The sequence below is a fragment of the Octopus sinensis genome, linkage group LG2 (assembly GCF_006345805.1).
Source record: "Octopus sinensis linkage group LG2, ASM634580v1, whole genome shotgun sequence".
Lineage (NCBI taxonomy): Eukaryota > Metazoa > Mollusca > Cephalopoda > Octopoda > Octopodidae > Octopus > Octopus sinensis.
Window position 1 is genome coordinate 178757958 of NC_042998.1, and position 19947 is coordinate 178777904.

A 19947-nucleotide genomic window follows, 5' to 3' on the forward strand; every position below is an offset into this window, starting at 1 on the left:
CAATATCATGAAATAAGGTCTGGAAATATAAAGGGGTAGAGGTAAAATACAATATAAAGTTTTAAGAATTATTATTTATGAGGTTCGTTTTTATAACAAATACCAAACTTATTCATGTATAATACACACTTTTCCCAGACACTTAAACTTAAAAATTAGGATTGGGCATTGGATATGAGGATTGTTGCTTATTTTTGTCTTAAGTGCATGGCCATAGTTGGGGTGGCATGTTCAAGCTAATTGAAGTTTAAATCATTATAATGATGTTCAATATCACTATGATAGTGATATAAGTGGTTGGTGAGAACTGTACAAGCCATGTACAAGGATGCCTTCAGTAAAGTGAATATAGTGTAGAAGTAGGGGTTCACCAAGGTTCAGTTCTCAGCCCCATCTTGTTTATCATTGTCTACCAGCCTATAACAGGAATTTAAGACTGACTATTCTTGGGAACTCCTCTACACTGATGACCTTGTCTTTATAGCTGAATCACTGCCAGAGCTAGAGAAGAAATTGCAGGTGTGGGAGCAAGGTCTGGAATCAACTGGCCTTAGTAAATTTAGCAAAGTCCAAAGTCCTAGTAAGTAGGAAAACAGACAAATTACTAATCCACCCAGGGAGATGGCCCAGCTTGATATGTAGAAAAGATGCAGGTGGAAATTCTGTACAATGTACCTAGTGCAACCTATGGACCCATAAGAGCTGCGATGGCATCACAGGAACGTTAACAGAGGAAGTAATTTTTCTATGTAGCAGATGATCAGGTATAATAAACAGAAAATAGACCTCTTCAAATATCCAGGGGGATCCTTAGAAATCCACTACCTAGGCACCAAGTTAACAGTGAAGGAAGATGCTCTAAAAGCATAGTTGCTAGAATAAGAACAGGCTGGGCGAAGTTCAGAGAGTTACTACCTTTGTTCGTAATAAGGGGCCACTCCATCATCATCATCATCGTCGTCGTTGTTTAACATCCACTTTCCATTCTGGCACGGGTTGGATGGTTTGACTGAGGGCTGGAAAGCCAGAAGGCTGCACCAGGCTCCAATCTGATCTGGCAAAAGTTATACAGCTGGATGCCCTTCCTAATGCCAACCACTCCAAGAGTGTAGTGGGTGCTTTTTACATGCCACTGGCACGAGGGCCAGTCAGGCAGTACTGGCATTGACCATGCTTGAATGGTGCTTTTGACATGCCACCAGCACAGGAGCCAGTCAGGTGGCACTGGCAATGACCATGCTCAAATGGTGCTTAGGACCAGTCAGTTGGCACTAGCATCGACCACACTCAAATTGTGCTTTTTACATTGTCTCTGTGAGGCCCAACGTTTGAAGGTTGTGCTTCACCACCTCATTCCAGGTCTTCCTGGGTCTACCTCTGCCACAGGTTCCCTCTAATGCTAGGGTGTAACACTTTTTTGTACAGCCCTCCTCATCCATACGCAACATGTGACCATACCAGAGCAGTCTTCTCTCTTGCACACCACATCTGATGCTTCTTATGTCCAACTTTCCTCTCAGGGTGCTTACGCTCTGTTGTGTATGCACACTGATATTACCCATCCAGCAGAGCATACTAGTTTCATTCCGTGCAAGCTTACACATGTTCACAGTAGTCACAGCCCATGTTTGACCACCATGTAGTATGGCTGTTCACAAGTATGCATCATATAGTCTCCCTTTTACTCTGTGTGAGAGGCCCTTTGTCACCAGCAGAAGTAGGAGATCTCTGAACATTGCCCAGACTATTATTATTCAAGCAGCTACACTCTCAGAGCATCCACCCCTGCTACTGACTTGGTCACCTAGGTAATGGAAGCTAACAACTACTTCTAGTTTTTTCCCCTGGAATGTAACGGAAGCCGTTTTCTGCACATTTTCAGTGTTTATTTCCTCTGAGCATTTGCCACATACAAAAAATCTATCTTCCCAGTTAGCCTTCCTTTGATATTGCTGCACCTCTTATATGTCCATAGCTTACACCAGGTACATCTTATGGAGTTTCTAACTATACCTTTTCTATAGATCAAGCAGGGCCATCTACTTGAAGGGTTTGTCTGCCTTCCTACTTATTAAGACTTTGGTTTTTGCTAGATTAGCTCTAAGGCCCTTCGATTCTAGACCTTGCTTCCACACCTGAAACTATTCCTCAGATTAAAAGGCAGATTGTATGACGCCTGTGTATGAACAGTTATGCTACATGGCAATGAAAAGATGGGCTGTGACTACAGAAGACATGCAAAGGCTTCAAAGAAATGGACCCAGAATGCTCCACTGACAGGTACAATGGAGTGTAAGTGTTTTAAGAGAAAAATTGGGTATTAGAAGCATCAGATGCAATGTGCAAGAGAGAAGACTGCATTGTTATGGTCATGCAATGCATTTGAATAAGGAGAGTTGCATCAAGAAGTGCTGATCTCTAATTGTAAAGGGAACTTGTGGAAGGGGTAGCCCAAGAAAACATGGGACGTTGTAGTGAGAAACGATCTTCAGATGTTGAGCTTCACAGAGGAAATGATAAAGGACCAAGATCTCTGGAAATTTGCTGTGCTTGACAAGACATGTGAAGCTAAGTAAAAACTGTGCTCATCCATACATCCAGGCATGTCATTTATGACCATGTCTCCCCCACCACTTACGCGCATAATCTGTCCTCTGTCAAAACACCCTACAATCCATCATCCCAACATCCCCCATCCCACTACTATCCATGATCATTACCCACTACAGTCCCTCTACTCCCCCTCACGTGCCTAAACACACCCTTTCCACACTCTAACATATCTACCATACCTCCTTCTTCCAACCACTCTATTTTCTCTCACCATCACTTGCAACAGCCATGTCTTCCCCATCTCTAAACATCTCCCCTCATATATGGAACACCTACCCTGGCCCCAATACATCTCTAACACCATCTATTTTTCTCTCTCTCCACATTTCCCTAGTTCTCTCTCCCTTTCCTTTCTTTCCTTGTCCTACTGGGGTAACCAAGTATCCCCTATATAGTAAGACAACTATCTCTGTCCCTCTATTATACTCTATTATACACAGCCACTTCCCTTGGTTCCACTCCCTCTCTCAGCTAAGAGGTCTTTGCTCTGCGAGCTACTTGGCAACTTTACAGGTGCTACATAAAAAGCACCCAGTACACTCTGTAAAATGGTTGGCATTATGAAGGGCATCCAGCTGAAGAAACTATGCCAAACAGACAAATGGAGCTTGGTGTAGCTTCTGGCTTACCAGCACCTGTTGAACCATCCAACCCATGCTAACATGGAAAACAGACATTAAATAATGATGATGGTGGTGATGATGATGAATATGATGATGATGGATGGATAGATGGATGGATAGAGAGAGAGGTATATGAGAAAGAAAAAAAAAACAATGGTATGTGACAAAAATATCTCACCTGTATTCCAAACAAAAACGTAAGATGCAATGGTGGATTATCTTCAATATTATACTGTAGAGACTTGCGACGTATTCGATTTAAAGTCTTTGTCTGAATGCTGTTAGTTTTGTTCCTGACAACAGGGAGCTCTTTTTGTTCTGATATATCATTACTCATTATGTTCTGGGTAGAAAACAAATACAATGAATATACACACATACATACATACAAATTTTTTCACTTTTAGATAAAATGAGGCAAGAATATGCATGAACAGAAATCACTGGCTAGAATTAATCAATTGCTTGCTTTAACAGCACTACCTGGTTTTCAGGTGCCTTTAGCAGAGTTCACTCTGTTACAAGCTTTTGAGAAAGACCTCTAGTTTGCTGATAACTTCCTGCTTTTGTTTTCCATCAGTTTTGGAGACCTTGAAACAAAACAGTCGATGATTAAAAGGTAGAGAAAAAGAAGAAAAAAGTGGGGATGCATCAGCTTTGTGGGAGCCCAATATTTCAACACATCTTAGACTCAATATCTCAATGATAAACATGGGTGTAGAAAGTAGCACAAGCAATCAGTTGTGTGTGCAAGACAAAAGGGCTATGACAAGACTTGTGCTTACATAGTCACCTGTAAGTTCAAGAAGATAAATCTGAAGGACAATGACACACAAGTTCTAAGAGACCCCTGCCACCACAACATACACTCACACCCATGTACAGTGAACTTCTGAAATAATAGCTTCACAAAATATTAGAGACACCAAGATAAAGGCATTTTAGAAAACTGTAATAAACACACGTTTGTTATCTGGTACTAATGGTGTAAGATTACATATATATACACACATATACACTTATATATATGAGTGTATATGCATATTTATATATATATATACACATACATACTTATTATATATATACTTATCATATATATATATATATGATGAAGCCTTCTGGCTTCACAGACCCCAGTAGAACCGTCCAACCCATGCTAGCATGGAAAACGGACGCTAAACGATGATGATGATGATGATGATATATAATAAGTATATATAATAAGTATGTATGTGTATATATATATATATATATATATATACACACACATACATACTTATTATATATACTTATCATATATATATGATAAGTATATATAATAAGTATGTATGTGTGTGTATATATATATTTGCCAGCTCTGTCTGGCAACCGTGTTGGTGGCACGTAAAAGCACCATCCGTTCGCGTCCGTTGCCAGCCTCAGCTGGCCCCCGTGCCGGTGACATGTAAAAGCACCGTCCGTTCGTGGCCGTTTGCCAGCTCTGTCTAGCCCCGTGTCGGTGGCACGTAAAAGCACCATCCGTTCGTGTCCGTTGCCAGCATCGCCTGGCCCCATGCCGGTGACACGTAAAAGCACCATCCGTTCGTGGCCGTTCGCCAGCTCTGTCTGGCATCTGTGCAGGTGGCACGTAAAAAACACCCACTACACTCGCGGAGTGGTTGGCGTTAGGAAGGGCATCCAGCTGTAGAAACACTGCCAGATCTGACTGGGCCTGACGAAGCCTTCCAGCTTCACAGACCCCAGTTGACCCGTCCAACCCATGCTAGCATGGAAAGCGGACGCTAAATGATGATGATGATGATGATGATGATGATGATATAAATATATATATGCATAATGGACTCTCCTATCAAAACTGACTTGTGAGTGTTCAGCTTTTGCTGAATGACTTGCACAAATGATTTGGGTTATAGAGATCAAATGTATGTGTTGTACATCAGCTCAGTCCTTCTGCCAAATCAATGATGCCTGAACATGTGCCACACGACAAGTGCCGAAGTGATTGCAAAACAATATGAAATGAACTGTTTTGCTCAGGAACACAACGCACCACCCAGTCTAGGAATTGAAATCGTAATTTCACAATCATGAATGCAATATTGTAACCACTAGTCCATGCGTCCTCACTAATATATAAATAATAATAATAATAATAATAATAATAATAATAATAATAATAATAATATTTGAAAATCATATTAAGAATATAGGAGCTGCTGTCAGGCTTGAAGTGATCCAAAAGACAACATTGTTGGGTACAGCTTGCATTCTAAGGAGAGTGTTGTCTCTTTGAGTCACAGGAGAAGGTACTACTTCAAACCTTCGGTGATTTGTTATTGCCTGCTTTCAAGTAAAGAACAACCATAAATAGGACAGTGAGAATCAAAAGAATAATAATAATGATGATAAAAATAATAATATAAAAAAAAAAGGATCAAAGGTCCTTCCTGAACCATAGGTTCATAAGACCAGTTTCCCCAGTTTCTGCCGTCGTATATATATCCCACCTCCCATCACCGGGCAGGATGCTCAGTCCAGCGCAAGATTACTTTTGCCAGCAAGGTGGCAACATGAAATTGAAACAACACTCTTATGATCATGAGTGCAAATATATATGTGTGTGTGTGTATATGTATATATATATATATAAGTATGCATGCATGTGTGTGTGTGTGTGTATATATATATGCACACATATATATTTACACTCATACATACAAACATATATATTACATTTTAGAAATGCTTTTAATTTTCCTTTATCTTAAAATGATTTTATATTTTTATCTCAACTTACTGCATAAAATTTGATAGCTACCAAAGTGGTATTCATTATTCTCAACCTCTATTTCTTTTTTAGTTGTTTTATGTAATAAATGCATTAGAAAACTTTATAGACCAAGGAAAACTCATATTAATTTCCTAGACAATTAAAAATTCATAACATCGTTCCAGTCCCCAGGGTTGCTGTCATTTGTAATGTTTACTTTGTGTATAAAAACATTTCAGCATTGAAAGCCAACAAACCTGTACGTGTTACAAACCTGAAAAAACAAAATAATTAATTATGCAGTGTCGCTTGCAGCAGTAAGTAGTATCTAAAGACACAAACCTACCATCCTCTCTCAAATAAGCAGCTTCTGCCGTCCAGCAAGGTGGAATCCGTGCTTATATAAGAATCCACTTGCCTTACCACTCACTTCTCTCAGTTGGACATTTGCAACAAGGTTTCCACTAACTGTAACTCAAAGCCTCTCTTCAACGTTCCAGTCACTTCAGCCACTCTCTGTACCATTCTCTGGATTACTCCAACCACCAGCAGTTGTTTAACAATCTCTCAGTCCACATTGAAGATATCTCAACTTGGCTTCCTCTGAAGTTGTTGTACGAGGTCAGCCCTATTCTTGTAGATTTATGATCAGACATTCCAGTCATGACAGTTCTGGCTGTTTTGGGATATTACATCTACACTGTCCAATGTATCCTTTTCTTAATTAAAGCTATAGTGTAGGATCAGAGGGAGACTTGGCTGTTATTTCTATTGATTTAAGAGATCACACAAAAACTCTCCAAATTATCTTGGAGACTTCAGCACACAAGCTCACACACACACACACACACACACACATACACACACACACACACACTCAATCTCCTATCAGTTCTTGCCCCATCCCACTCCAATACTGCTAGCATACATATCAAAATATAGGAATCAGTTAACTTCTTCACCTTCCTCTTCCCCAAATCAACACACAAACTTTCCAAACACACTTCACCTATTTCTAACCTCCACACCCACCTTATAAACCAGTTTTGGGGACTCTTCATTGTATCACCTGATCACTATCTAATCAAAACAACTCACTCGGCTCCCCATTTTATAACAAACACCTGAGTGATTAGAACTCTGACAGTTTATTCCATGCTGTCAAGGAAAGAATAAAAATTTTCCTTCGACTCCTGCTAAGCAGGTGACTAATACAACCCTCTTAGGTTTGTCTCTCAGCATCTCTCACAAACAGAATCAATAACATAGAAATCATCAATTGGCTTATTTGAAGGTATGCTGCAGCTATACAGTAGTGAAGAACCTTAGCTGCATCACCTGGAAAAGTCATACACCATCATTAACTGAAAGGTGTTTCATAACCATTACAAAACCAGCAAAATAGTCATCAAGAAAAGGATGTTTCCATGCATACTCTTTACTTGTTTCAGCCATAAAACTGAAGCCATGCTGGAGCACTGGCATTAGTTGAGCAAATCGACCCCGGGACTTATTCTCTGTAAGCCCAGTACTTATTCTATCGGCCTCTTTTGCCGAACCGCTAAGTGACGGGGACGTAAACACACCAGCATCAGTTGTCAAGCAATGCTAGGGGGACAAACACATACAAACACATACACACACACATATGTATATATACATATATACGACAGGCTTCTTTCAGTTTCCATCTACCAAATCCACTCACAAGGCATTGGTTGGCCTGGGGCTATAGCAGAAGACACTTGCCCAAGATGCCATGCAGTGGGACTGGACCTGGAACCAAGTGGTTGGTTAGCAAGCTACTTACCACACAGCCACTCCTGCGCCTTACAGCCAGTAATTCATCACACAGCATGTTGATGAATGAGTGTTTGTCTCTCAGCCTTTTTGGGATGTGAGACAAGAAGTTTATACATGTAGCAAAATTTTAGTCTCAGATGTATGAACAGTAATTAAATATAGGTCATACTTAAGCTAGCAGGTGCTCAGCATCTGATCAAACTTGATGTACTTCTGGTCTTAAATAATCTCTGAGATGCTGATTTAGCATTATTTAACATCTGAGGTTACTATGAAAAATTACCATAGTGTAGCTGCATATTTTACTAGCTTTGAGGGCTTTCATTGCATGTATTTCATGTACATGGAAGGTATAGTACAAGAATGTAGCACCTGTGTTTTTTTGGTGTTGTTGTTATCATCAACTGATGGCTCTTTGTACACATATGTAAATGTGTCTGTGCATATGTGTATGCATGAATTCATATAAGCATTTGTGAACATGGACCTATAATCTTTTCTACTCTAGGCACAAGGCCCAAAATTTTGGGGGAGGGGGGTAGTCGACCTCAGTACTCAACTGGTACTTAATTTATTGACCCCAAAAGGATGAAAGGAAAAGTCAACCTTGGCAGAATTTGAACTCAGAACATAAAGCCAGATGAAATACCACTAAGCATTTCACCCAGTGTGCTAACATTTCTGCCAGCTTGCTGCCTGACATGGGCTTGTAATGAACAAAAAAGTAAACTACATTGTACATGAAAGCAGTCAATACTTACATTGGAGAGAAGGTGATTCCAAGGGCAGTCAATTTTCTCTGAAATTTGGTTCTAGAAAAGAGAAAAAAGAAAGGAAATAGAAACAGTCTATTAAATAGGAAATTCCAATTTTGGGGCACATTTACAGATATTTGTCCTCATCTTGTTTATTGTTAACACATTTCGGCTGATATACCCTTCAGCCTTCTTCAGGTGTCTTTGGGAAATTTTGAACCTGGGTTCTCATTCCTAAGGTATTTTTCGATTATTATTATTATTGTTCAGGTTACTGCTTGGAAACGAACTCGGAATCTTGCGGTTAGTAGCCCGCGCTCTTAACCACTACGCCATATACTCATGTACAATTATGGAGTGAATTTTAGGGTTTATAAATCTAATTAGATTTATAAGCCCTGAAATTCACTCCATAAATGCCCACAGGCATATGGCGTAGTGGTTAAGAGCGCGGGCTACTAACCCCAAGATTCCAAGTTTGATTCCTGAATAATAATAATAATAATAATAATAATAATAATAATAATAATAACAACATCAAAAAACACCTTAGGAATGAGAACCCAGGTTCGAAATTTCCCCTAGACACCTGATGAAGGCTGGAGGGTATATCAGTCGAAACATTGTGTTAACAATAAGCAAGATGAGGACAAATATCTGTCAAATGTAAATAATGTAAATAATGTACATAATTCGTCATTTCTTAAATATAGTTTGTTTGAAAGAACAAACTTTATTCGCCAATGCTGTTGTTTATCATCATCGTCATTGTTACTATTATTATCATCAGTACATGGATTTGATTCCCAGGCCAGGTGAAACATTTTAAGGCAGTGAGCTGGCTAAACCATTAGCATGCTGGACAAAATGAATAGCAACATTTCGTCTGTCTTTATGTTTTGTGCACAATTTCCATCATGGTCAACTTCACCTTTCATCCTTTTGGGGTTGAGAAAATAAGTACCAGTTAAGGATCCAGGTTGATGTTATCGACTTTCCCCTCCTGCCAAAAACTGTTTTGCCAGTGCCAGAATTTGAAACCATTATTATTATTATCGCCTGTTCAAATTCTGCTTTTCATCCTTTCTGTGTCAATAAAATAAGTATCAGTTGGGTACTGAGATCAATACAATTAACTAGCTCCCTCCAAACAAAATTTCATGGCTTGTGCCTATTGTTGTTTGTTCCTTCTCGAGCCACACCTGGCTCAATAGGGCCAGTTTCCCTGGTTTCCTTGACATATAGGTTCCCCACCTGGATGGGACGTCAGTCCATCGCAGATGAGCTGCAAGATGCAGGAGGAAAAAGTGAGAGAAAGTTGTGGCGAAAGAGTCAGGAGAAGTTCGCCATTACCTTCTGTTGAAGCTGCGTGGAGCTTAGGTGTTTCGCTCATAAACACACACATCGCCTGGTCTGAGATTTGAACCCGCAATCCCTTGACCGTGAGTCCACTGCTCTAACCACTAGGCCATGTGTCTCCACCTTGTGCCTATAGTAGAAAGAATTATTACTGTTATCATTATTAGTGTCAAGGTATAAAGCAGCAAGCTGACAGAATCGTTAGAATGCCAGGCAATGGTCAAGAATATTTCATCCGTCTTTATGCTCAGAGTTAAAATTTCACTAAGGTCAATTTTGCCTTTCATCCTTTTGGGGTCAATAAAATAAATACTAGTTGAGCACTGGAGTTGATGTAATCAACTTAACCCCTCTCCTGAAATTACTGGCCTTGAGCAAAAATTTGAAACCATTATCAATGACAAGGTGGCAAGCTGGCAGAATAGTTGAAACATCGAAAAAATGCTTCACAGCATTTGTTTCAATTCTTTATGTTCTGAGTTCAAATACAACTTAGATCAACCTTGCCTTTCATCCTTTTAGGGTCAATAAAATAAAGAACGAGTCAAGCACTAAGAACAAAGTGATAAACCAACTCCTACTCTTTTACTTGTTTCAGTCATGTGACTGCAGCCATGCTGGAGCACCACCTTCAGTCGAGCAAATCGACCCCAGAACTTATCCTTTGTAAGCCTAGTACTTATTCTATCAGTCTCTTTTGCCGAACCGCTAAGTTACGGAGACATAAACACACCAGCATCGGTTGCCAAGTGATGTTGCGGAGACAAACAAAGACAGACAAACATATACACACACATATATATATACGACAGGCTTCTTTCAGTTTCCGTCTACCAAATCCACTCACAAGGCTTTGGTCGGCCCGAGGCTATAGTAGAATACATTTGCCCAAGGTGCCACACAGTGGGACTGAACCTGAAACCATATGGTTGGTAAGTAAGCTACTTACCACACAGCCACTCCTATCCCACAAATTGCAAGCTTTGTACCTAAATTTGAAATAATTATTATTGTCGCCTTTTTTTTTCAGTCTGTTGAGCATCATCTATTTTAGCATGCCATTTGCGACATATGATTATTATGGAAATAGTTAAATGCTAATATATACATACATATATATATATATATAACATATATATATATATATATATATATATAAGGGTGGAGAGCTGGCAGAAACAGTAGCACGCCAGACAAAATGCTTAGCAGTATTTTGTCTGTCTTTACATTCTGAGTTAAAATTCCACTGAGGTTGACTTTGCCTTTCATCCTTTTGGGGTAGATAAATTAAGTACCAGTTGCATACTGGGGTCAATCTAATCAACTGGACCCCTCCCCAAACATTTTGAGCCTTTATATATTTATATACATATATATATATATATATATATATATATATATATATAGTGCCGCCTTGGCTGACTTCCATGCCGGTGGCACGTTAAAAACACCAACCGATCGTGGCCGATGCCAGACTTCCCTGGCACCTGTGCAGGTGGCACGTAAAAAGCACCCACTACACTCACGGAGTGGTTGGCGTTAGGAAGGGCATCCAGCTGTAGAAACGCTGCCAGATCAGACTGGAGCCTGGTGCAGCCCCTGGTTTCCCAGACCCCGGTCGAACCATCCAACCTGTGCTAGCGCAGAAAACGGACATTAAATGATGATGATGATGATGATATATAAATATATATATATATATATATACAAAACATTTATTTGTTGAAGTGTGGCTTCACTCAGGCTGAAATAAAACAACACTAAAATAAAAACAAAGTTTAAAATCTATACAAATGTCTTTACAATCTATGAAATACAAAAAAGAAAAAAAAACACATTTTAGGAACTTAAATCCATTGCAGTTATAGACTGGCAAGATAAATATATCACAATCTTTATATTTTAAACCTCTAAAAGAAATTCGTTAAAAATACAAAAAAATAAAAATGGATAAAGTGTCAAATGCAGAAAAAAACACTTTTAAAAATCATTAAAATGTAATGAATAATGTTGACATATTTCTTAGATATATGCTTCATTTTGGAGAAAAGGAGTGTAAAATGGAAAGAATATATATGTGTGCGTATGTGTGTGTGGCATGCCTATGTCTGTGGGACATAAACCCGTACCAATGGAATGTAAAAAGCACCATACAAGCATGGCCGATGCCAGTACTGCCTGACTGGCCCCTGTGCTGGTGGCACATAAAAGCACCCACTACACTCTTGGAGTGATTGACATTAGGAAAGGCATCCAGGTGTAGAAACCTGCCGGATCAGATTGGAGCCTGGTGCAGCCTTCTGGCTTACCAGTCCTCAGTCAAACCACCCAACCTATGTCAGCATGGAAAACAGACATTAAAATATGAGGATGATGATGGTATATATATATATATATATATATATATATACACACACACACATCTATACATATATATATATATATATATATATATACACACACACATACATGGATACATTTATATAACACACACAGATACATACACATATATATAACACATACATATGTATATGCACATATGCATAGGTGGTGATTCAGCATGGCTGCTGTCAACAGACTGAAGCAAGTAAGTGTAAAAGAATATACATGTATCAGTGTGTACATGTGTGTATGTGTGTGCATGCACGCATGCGCGCGTGTGTGTGTGTGTGTTATACAGGCATCAAAGCTATTCTTTATCACGCTCACTAAAAAAAAAACCATCAATTAGGTGAAATGATCTTTGCAAACTAATTCTGCTGAATATTCTCTGGAAATTGGATTTATTCTCCCCAACCTTGAAAAATAATCAATAATATAATCTACAAAGTAGACAAGGGGAAAAAAAATCCTCTACCTGCAAACAAACAAAAAAAAAAAACCGACAACAGTGATCATCACCTAATAAAAATTCTTACTCATGTTTGAAAAGATAAGAGTTTAATGTTCTTGGTGTTTTGTGCATTTTTTGTGCACTTTTAAAAACAACCCATTTTAAATTTATTTTTACTCTGTCTATTTTTGTTATAAGGTAGCTCAGTTTCATTCCAATTAGGCAATCAAGCAGAAAACAAATCATCATCATCATCATCATCATCATCATGACAATGGTGATAACTGCTGCCACTGCTGCCATTACCACCACCGAATGTGTTCGTGTTTTCTTTTTAATGCTTGGGTCCCAACATTGAATTGGAATCAATTCTTTGATGAGATAAGGCGATGAAAAAAATAATCAATAGTTTTCTATATAGAAATGTAACACACACACATAAACACACAGTTTTGAATGCTTGAATGATCAAATGGAAAAGTTTTTCTTTTCCTTCACTCTGACTATTTATCATCAAATCTTTAGAAAACAGGCAGTATGAATTCCAAATGTCTAAATTAACTGACAATGTGAATATATAAATAGTATGATAGCAGGTTTTTGGCTGTAATAGAGACATGACATGTTCTCCAAGAGTGTGTGGAAGTAAAATGGTAGGATTATTTCTGTCTCCTTTCAGTAGTTCTAAACATTTCTAATTCATTTTCTTCTTGTGCTTCATTTTGTCTTCTTTCAGTTATTCTCTTTATCTTGAACCACAATCATGCTTCTTCTCATGTTTCTGGTTGTCATTATGCAGCACTACTCTTTTCTCCAATTCACACTGTACATTGGCATACTATGATAATCTCTGTTTTTTGGGTTTGCTTTTTTTTCTGCAGTTCAAAGTCAAACGGTTTCTCTGTGACAGAATTTCTTGAGTTGTTTGAGTTGCAATTAGCTGTTGCATATTTGAAAAACTGTTCTTTCACTTCCTTACTCTCTTTCATTATTTCCACTCACATCTTTCATTATTTCTTCCCTTCCTCTCTCACATCATATCTCGAATTCTTAAGTCCCCAAGAAGGCTGATTTTCAATCCATGCACTATCTATTGATGCAGAGAAATTTCCATTGGACAGACCACACTGCAAGAATTGGCAATGATAGATTCTCAAAGATAGTCTTGTTCTCACAACTGACTGATGGCTATCAAACCACTGGTAGGCCCAAATCAAGATTCAAAGACACTGTCAAGCAAAACCTAAAAGGTTTATCTATCCCCACTGACAAGTGGTACCAGATAGCTGGTGATTGCTCTATCTGAAAAAATTTGATTCATAAAGTCAGTCAACCATTGCCAGTGGACTGAACCAATATATATATATATATATATATATATATATATATATATATATGTGAGTGTGTATAGTAGTTATCACATATATTTAACACACAAAAGGTTGTAAGTTCAAAACTTGCTGGAACCTATTAAATTTATATCCACAGTGGTGCTCCAGCATAACCACAGCTGCATGGCTGAAAAGAATCAAAGAATATAATAATTAGATAAAGATAGTTATGGCCAGTCTATGGGGTTACCCTGGGTTTCACACCCATAAAGCGCTTAGCTTTACGATCCCTCTTCAGACCCTAATGGCTGGTGGCTTCTAGAGTGTGCTTCTCTTTCAGATTTATGATTTACCAATGAGACACACATACACACACACATTATCATCACCATCATCATCTAATATCAGTCTTTCTTTCATGCTGCTGGCATGGATTGCTTCAATGTCTACTTTGGCATTGCTTCTACAACTGGATGTCTTTCCTAATACCACCCACTTTACAGAGTGTACTGGATGCTTTATTTTTCATGGCACCACCTCTTGTGAGGTTACCATGTAGCTCACAAGACAAAGATTCCCATCACCTGAGTGAGGTTTCAGAAGATAGGGAGACAGCTTTATGCTAGGAGATGAAAGATTTGATTACAAAAGAAAGGGTCAGAACAGGCTTTTGGCTGTAATAGAGACATGACACGTTCTCCAAGAGTATATGGAAGTAAGGCAAAATAAAGATGGTAGTGATAAGGTGTCAGGGTAAGGCCTAGTGGCGGAGAGAAGAACACGAAGGGAGCCTGCACTGGATAAATGTATCAAGAGAGAGTATGGAAACTAGTGAGTGGATTTGGCACATGGAAACTGAAAGCCTGTTTCATGTGTGTGTGTGTGTGTGTGTGTGTGTGTGTGTGTGTGTGTGTGTGTGTGTGTGTGTGTGTGTGTTGAGTTTTACACTTCATTGGAAATAGCTGAGCAACAAACTGTGGCATTGTTGTCATTTCCCCTCTCAACAAATTGTCCACTAGCTTTGCACCTTTGAAGATGCGTAGAATGAAAAGGCCCCTTACTTGAAAAACTGGTAAGAGTTGATAACAAAAAGGGCAGCTGGTTGTAAAACGATGCTCAATTATATATCAGTCTAACCCATGCTAGCCTGAAAAAAAAACAGACATAAAAACCAAATGAATGAATGAATAAGCATTCATTTAGTGAAATGGAGTGCTATGGGAAAAAGAACAACGGAGGAAAGAAAAAAATTACTACTGTTATTAGGAAATTCCCAGGTCCTTTTAACCCACAGTTATATTTTTGCCACCATTTCACAAGGTCAAAATTATGCCTGATTATTACAATAAAGCTTGGAAACATGAGCATCTCCTCCAAAGCTACATACACCTTCCAGTCATTTCCACCATTCAGAAGTTTTGAGTTCTGATCTTCCTTTGTTTTATTTCTCCTTCAATGACCTTTCTGACACTCATTGTAAAAAACAACAGGGTGCAATTTGGTGCTGATTCTCACCACCCTGATACTTCTGCATTGTTGTTTTAATGCATCCATGAGGATATCCAATAGTTGGCTATGCCACCAGGTAAGCCTGTAAAGAATGATCTGCAATGATGGCAAAATATTCTTTGATGATGTATGGCCTCCACACTGGAGATAATCAACAGTGTCATCCCAGCTTTCACCATCTAGCATTAGCTAGAGATAGAAGAACACCATACATCATCATCATCATCATCGCTTAACGTCCGCTTTCCATGCTAGCATGGGTTGGACGATTTTGACTGAGGGCTGGCAAGCCAGATGACTGCACTAGGCTTCAATCTGGATTTGGCAGAGTTTCTACAGCTGGATGCCCTTCCTAACGCCAACCACTCCAAGAGTGTAGTGGGTGCTTTTTACAAGCCACCGGCACAAAATATATATAGAAATGGAAGTTCAGTTTATATTTTTAAAAAATATCCACTACATTGTGTGTGTGTGTGTGTGTGTGTGTACATACACACACACACACAAATGTCATTATCATTATCACATCCACATTTCCATGGTTGCATGGGTCAGACAGAATATGCTGGGGTTGATTTTCTATAATCAGATGCCTTTCCCGTCACCAACCCTTACCTGTTTCCAAACAATGTAATATTTCCCCATAACCGAGCATGTTTTCAGAAGATTGTAAACAAGCAATCACCATTTGTATGACTGAGTCACTCATGTACAAATATCATACAAAGTTAGAACAAGGATGGGAACACACACACACACACACACACGCGTGTACACACACACACACACACACACATACACACACGTACACACATGCACACACACACCATATGGCTTTAGGTACAATCCCACAATGAGTTACTTTAGGCAAGTGTCTTTTATCTCGTCAGGTTGATAAATACCTTGTGAGATTTAGCAGAAGCTTGTTATATAAATACATGTACATTTTGTGTGCGTTGTGTATGTTCATGTCTATGTCCTTGTTTATTTTTACACTAGCCTATATCTGTGCTTACACTAATAATTAAGTAATTCAACTCATACAGATATTTTTCAAAAAATGGGTTTCAAAATTTTAAAACTTCAGAAAAACATAGAAAACTATGGCTTACCATGTTTCATTACTCATATTTGTATATCACGAAATAATGAATAACAGACTTTTCAAGCTGCTCAAGCATTAGTATAAATTTTCCAAAACCCTACATTATATTTCTAAAAAACCAAAGTGTACCTAGATGGTCCTTTGTAACACAGTAGTGCACCATTTGAGACGCACTAATCTAAGGAAACTCAAAATCTCAGAATAGTTTTTCAACATGCGCTGTCATTTAACTGGTTTTAACTCAAAATATCACAGTGCAACTAAGTATGTTTTATGTATATATATTATATGTTAGATCATCTACTAATGTGTAGTGGAAGGTATAATTAGCATTCACATTGTACAGTGTCTGTCACCATTTCACAATCCTACAACCACCCTATCATTCCTTTCCCTGCCTCTGTAGTTGTAGCTGTCAATACCATCCTTACAATAGTTCTGGAACTGCTCAACCTTAAATGACATTCTAGTGGATGTTACCTGTTAAATTAGTGGCCTACAACTTACATCAAGTTTATATTGAAATATTAAAGAAAGTAAACCAAACTGGGAAATAAAATAAACCACAAACATGATTTTTTTAAAAGTAAACAAACTACAAGGAAACATTAATAAATGGTATTAAAAACTAAAATAGCCATGATAAAGGAAAACTTTTTGCAGGCAATATTGAAACAAAATTATATATTGTAGTTAACCCTATCTGAATAGATTTACAATTAAAAACATTCTAACTTTGTAGGTATAGTGTATCTAGGACTACATTGTTCAATGAATCCTTTTACTTTTAAGAAAGCAGGTTTCGATTTCCATCTGGTCAAATAGTGATGTAGCAGTTCCTTTGTTGAACTCAAAGCCACATGTTAATAAGGATAAAGAATGAGATCATGAAATGTTCATGATTAACTTAAGGATCTAAAGGAAGAGAATTGACAAGTATCTTTCAAATGGAAATAAACCTAATATAAAGATTCTGAACATACAAAACTAATATTAATTTGCATAATGGATATGATAAAAAAAAAAAGGAACATAAAGGAAAACTTAACAATCATACCAAAGCTCACAATTTTACACATAATCTATGCAATAACCCACCTGAGCATGGCACACACTCTCTCACAAGACCTTGGTACAGTAATGCAATTTTCACAATGAACGCACACACACACACACACACACACATGCACATGTGCGTGCACACACACACTACATGTGGCTCTCTTAATGCTATGAAATCTTTTAGATATGCTAATACTTCTCTGAAACATTAGGGATTATCTCTGGATTTTGTAGCATTAGACTAATGAAAGATAAATTTCTATAACAGAAGCTTTTAAACAGAACTTGAACCCAGCACTGCATACCAACAAATCACTAATTCCACACTGCTATCATGGCTGACAGCAATAACTTATGACAGCCATTATACTTAATTGTATTATTAGCTACTGATAGGAGAGTGTGGTAAATTCAATTGCCATGAAAAGTAAAGAATCCAATATTTTGGATTCTTGCTCTTTATCTGAGAGTAAGGAAGTAAGAGTAAGTGATGTTATCACTTTGGTTAGAGGCAATGAACTTACAATATAAACTATTCTATGGTCTCTACTGTCACTTGACCATTTATGGTCTCTACATGCATTTCATATCTATATGACCTCAAGACCCACTGCTACTTGATGCAATATGCAAGTGTCATAGTTCTAGTGCATGCATATACAGCTGCGTGCATGCGCACATACACGCGAGTACTATCCAAATCTCCGACCAATCACATACAGCTAGCTGGCATTCAACTGGCGTATTAAGTTTTGGGCATTTTGATTGGGTTTTGGATAGAAAATTCACAAAATGTCACTTCTGTTGATTTTTTAATAGCTTTGCGGCGTGACTGGGGAAATGTAAAAATATGCACGACCACCCTTGGACGGTTTTGAATGACCATAGAAAATGCGAGCCCTCTAACTGAAAAATTGTGGATTTGTATAAAGGACACACACACAGACATTTTGCCATTTATATATAGAGAGATGTCACATTATAAAACAACACTATAATGACCAACACAAAATATCTCACAACATAATACATTCTCACCTACTACTTCCTCTCCACCAGTAAATGTAGCTAACACTTGAGAAACTGAGAAAAGCATGTTTTTGTTGTTATCTAATTTTAGGTTATGCCTGATTAAGCAAATACTAGGGATTAAGAGCATTCAAGCCTCACTAACCCATATTTTTTAAACCAGAAATTCTGTACCTAAAAGTACATCATCAATTAGTCTATTTTTATTATGCTGATAAGGTGTACTTTAAAGATCGTAGGAAATTTGGCTGCTTTTTCTCATAGGTTAAGCTACCGTGTGAGCTGAATACACTAAAGTTGTGTGTTTGATTCCTGGTGATGTGTTGTGTCCTTGAGTAAGACACTTTATTTCACAGTGCTCCAAATCAGCTGGCAAAAATGAAATGTACCTGTAGCTCAAAGGACCAGCCTTGTCCCATTCAGTCTATCACACTGAATCTCCCTGAGAACTTCATTAAGAGTACACATGTGTGTGGAGTGCTCAGCCACTTACAAGTAAATTTCATGAATAGGCTATTGATCAAATCAACTGGAATACTTGTCATCATAACTGACAGAGTGCCCCAGCCAAAGCAACCATGTAGGAACAACTATGAGCCAGTGATAGAACCTCTACATAGTCACTAGACCTGCAAGAAATAACAGTCAAGTCTCCCTCAAAACACATCCTAGCAACTTAAGAAAAGAATGACACATTGGATATTATAGTGATGAATTTATACAAGAATAGTGTGGTCATGGCTGGAATACCTTTGACCAGAGGCTAAACAACAACAGTCACCACCATTGCGACCACCATGTAGTGGCCCCTTCATTGTCAGCTGCATATATACAGCTCATGATGGACTGTAAAACACATTTAAAAAAAAAATTACTTTTGCCATCACATAACTAGAAGTGGGAGGGCAGCTCTCTGACCTTTTTCAGGGCTTCCGAAACACATGGGAGGAAGAAAAGGAGTTATCCTTAGACCATGATCTTGCTCAGAAGGCTTGCAACAGAATGGACACTGCTAAATCACCCAAGGGCCAAATAGTAATTTAAATCAAGATAAAGGATTAAGTCTCCTACATGTTTCTGCATTGTTTCCATCTAGCAAATTTGATTCAAAGGTTTGGTCAACTAAAAGCTTTGGTAGAAGACACTTGCCCAAGG

The 19947-nt window shown here is 38.2% G+C and overlaps 1 protein-coding gene across 7 annotated transcripts in view; it reads right to left on the bottom strand.

Annotated features, from left to right (window-relative positions):
* LOC115231993 (solute carrier family 23 member 1-like) overlaps positions 1-19947 on the bottom strand; it is a 159684-nt gene that overhangs the window by 52741 nt on the left and 86996 nt on the right. For 6 of the 7 annotated variants that reach the window (XM_036500480.1, XM_036500484.1, XM_036500481.1 and 3 more), the window contains 2 exons: positions 8571-8621; positions 3415-3579 (listed from right to left, as the gene is read on the bottom strand). In XM_036500480.1, the coding sequence (XP_036356373.1) occupies positions 3415-3579; positions 8571-8621 (216 nt within the window). Of the gene's footprint in view, positions 1-3414; positions 3580-8570; positions 8622-16708; positions 16728-19947 lie in introns of those variants that run through there. The other variant, XM_036500483.1, reaches the window with a different exon arrangement.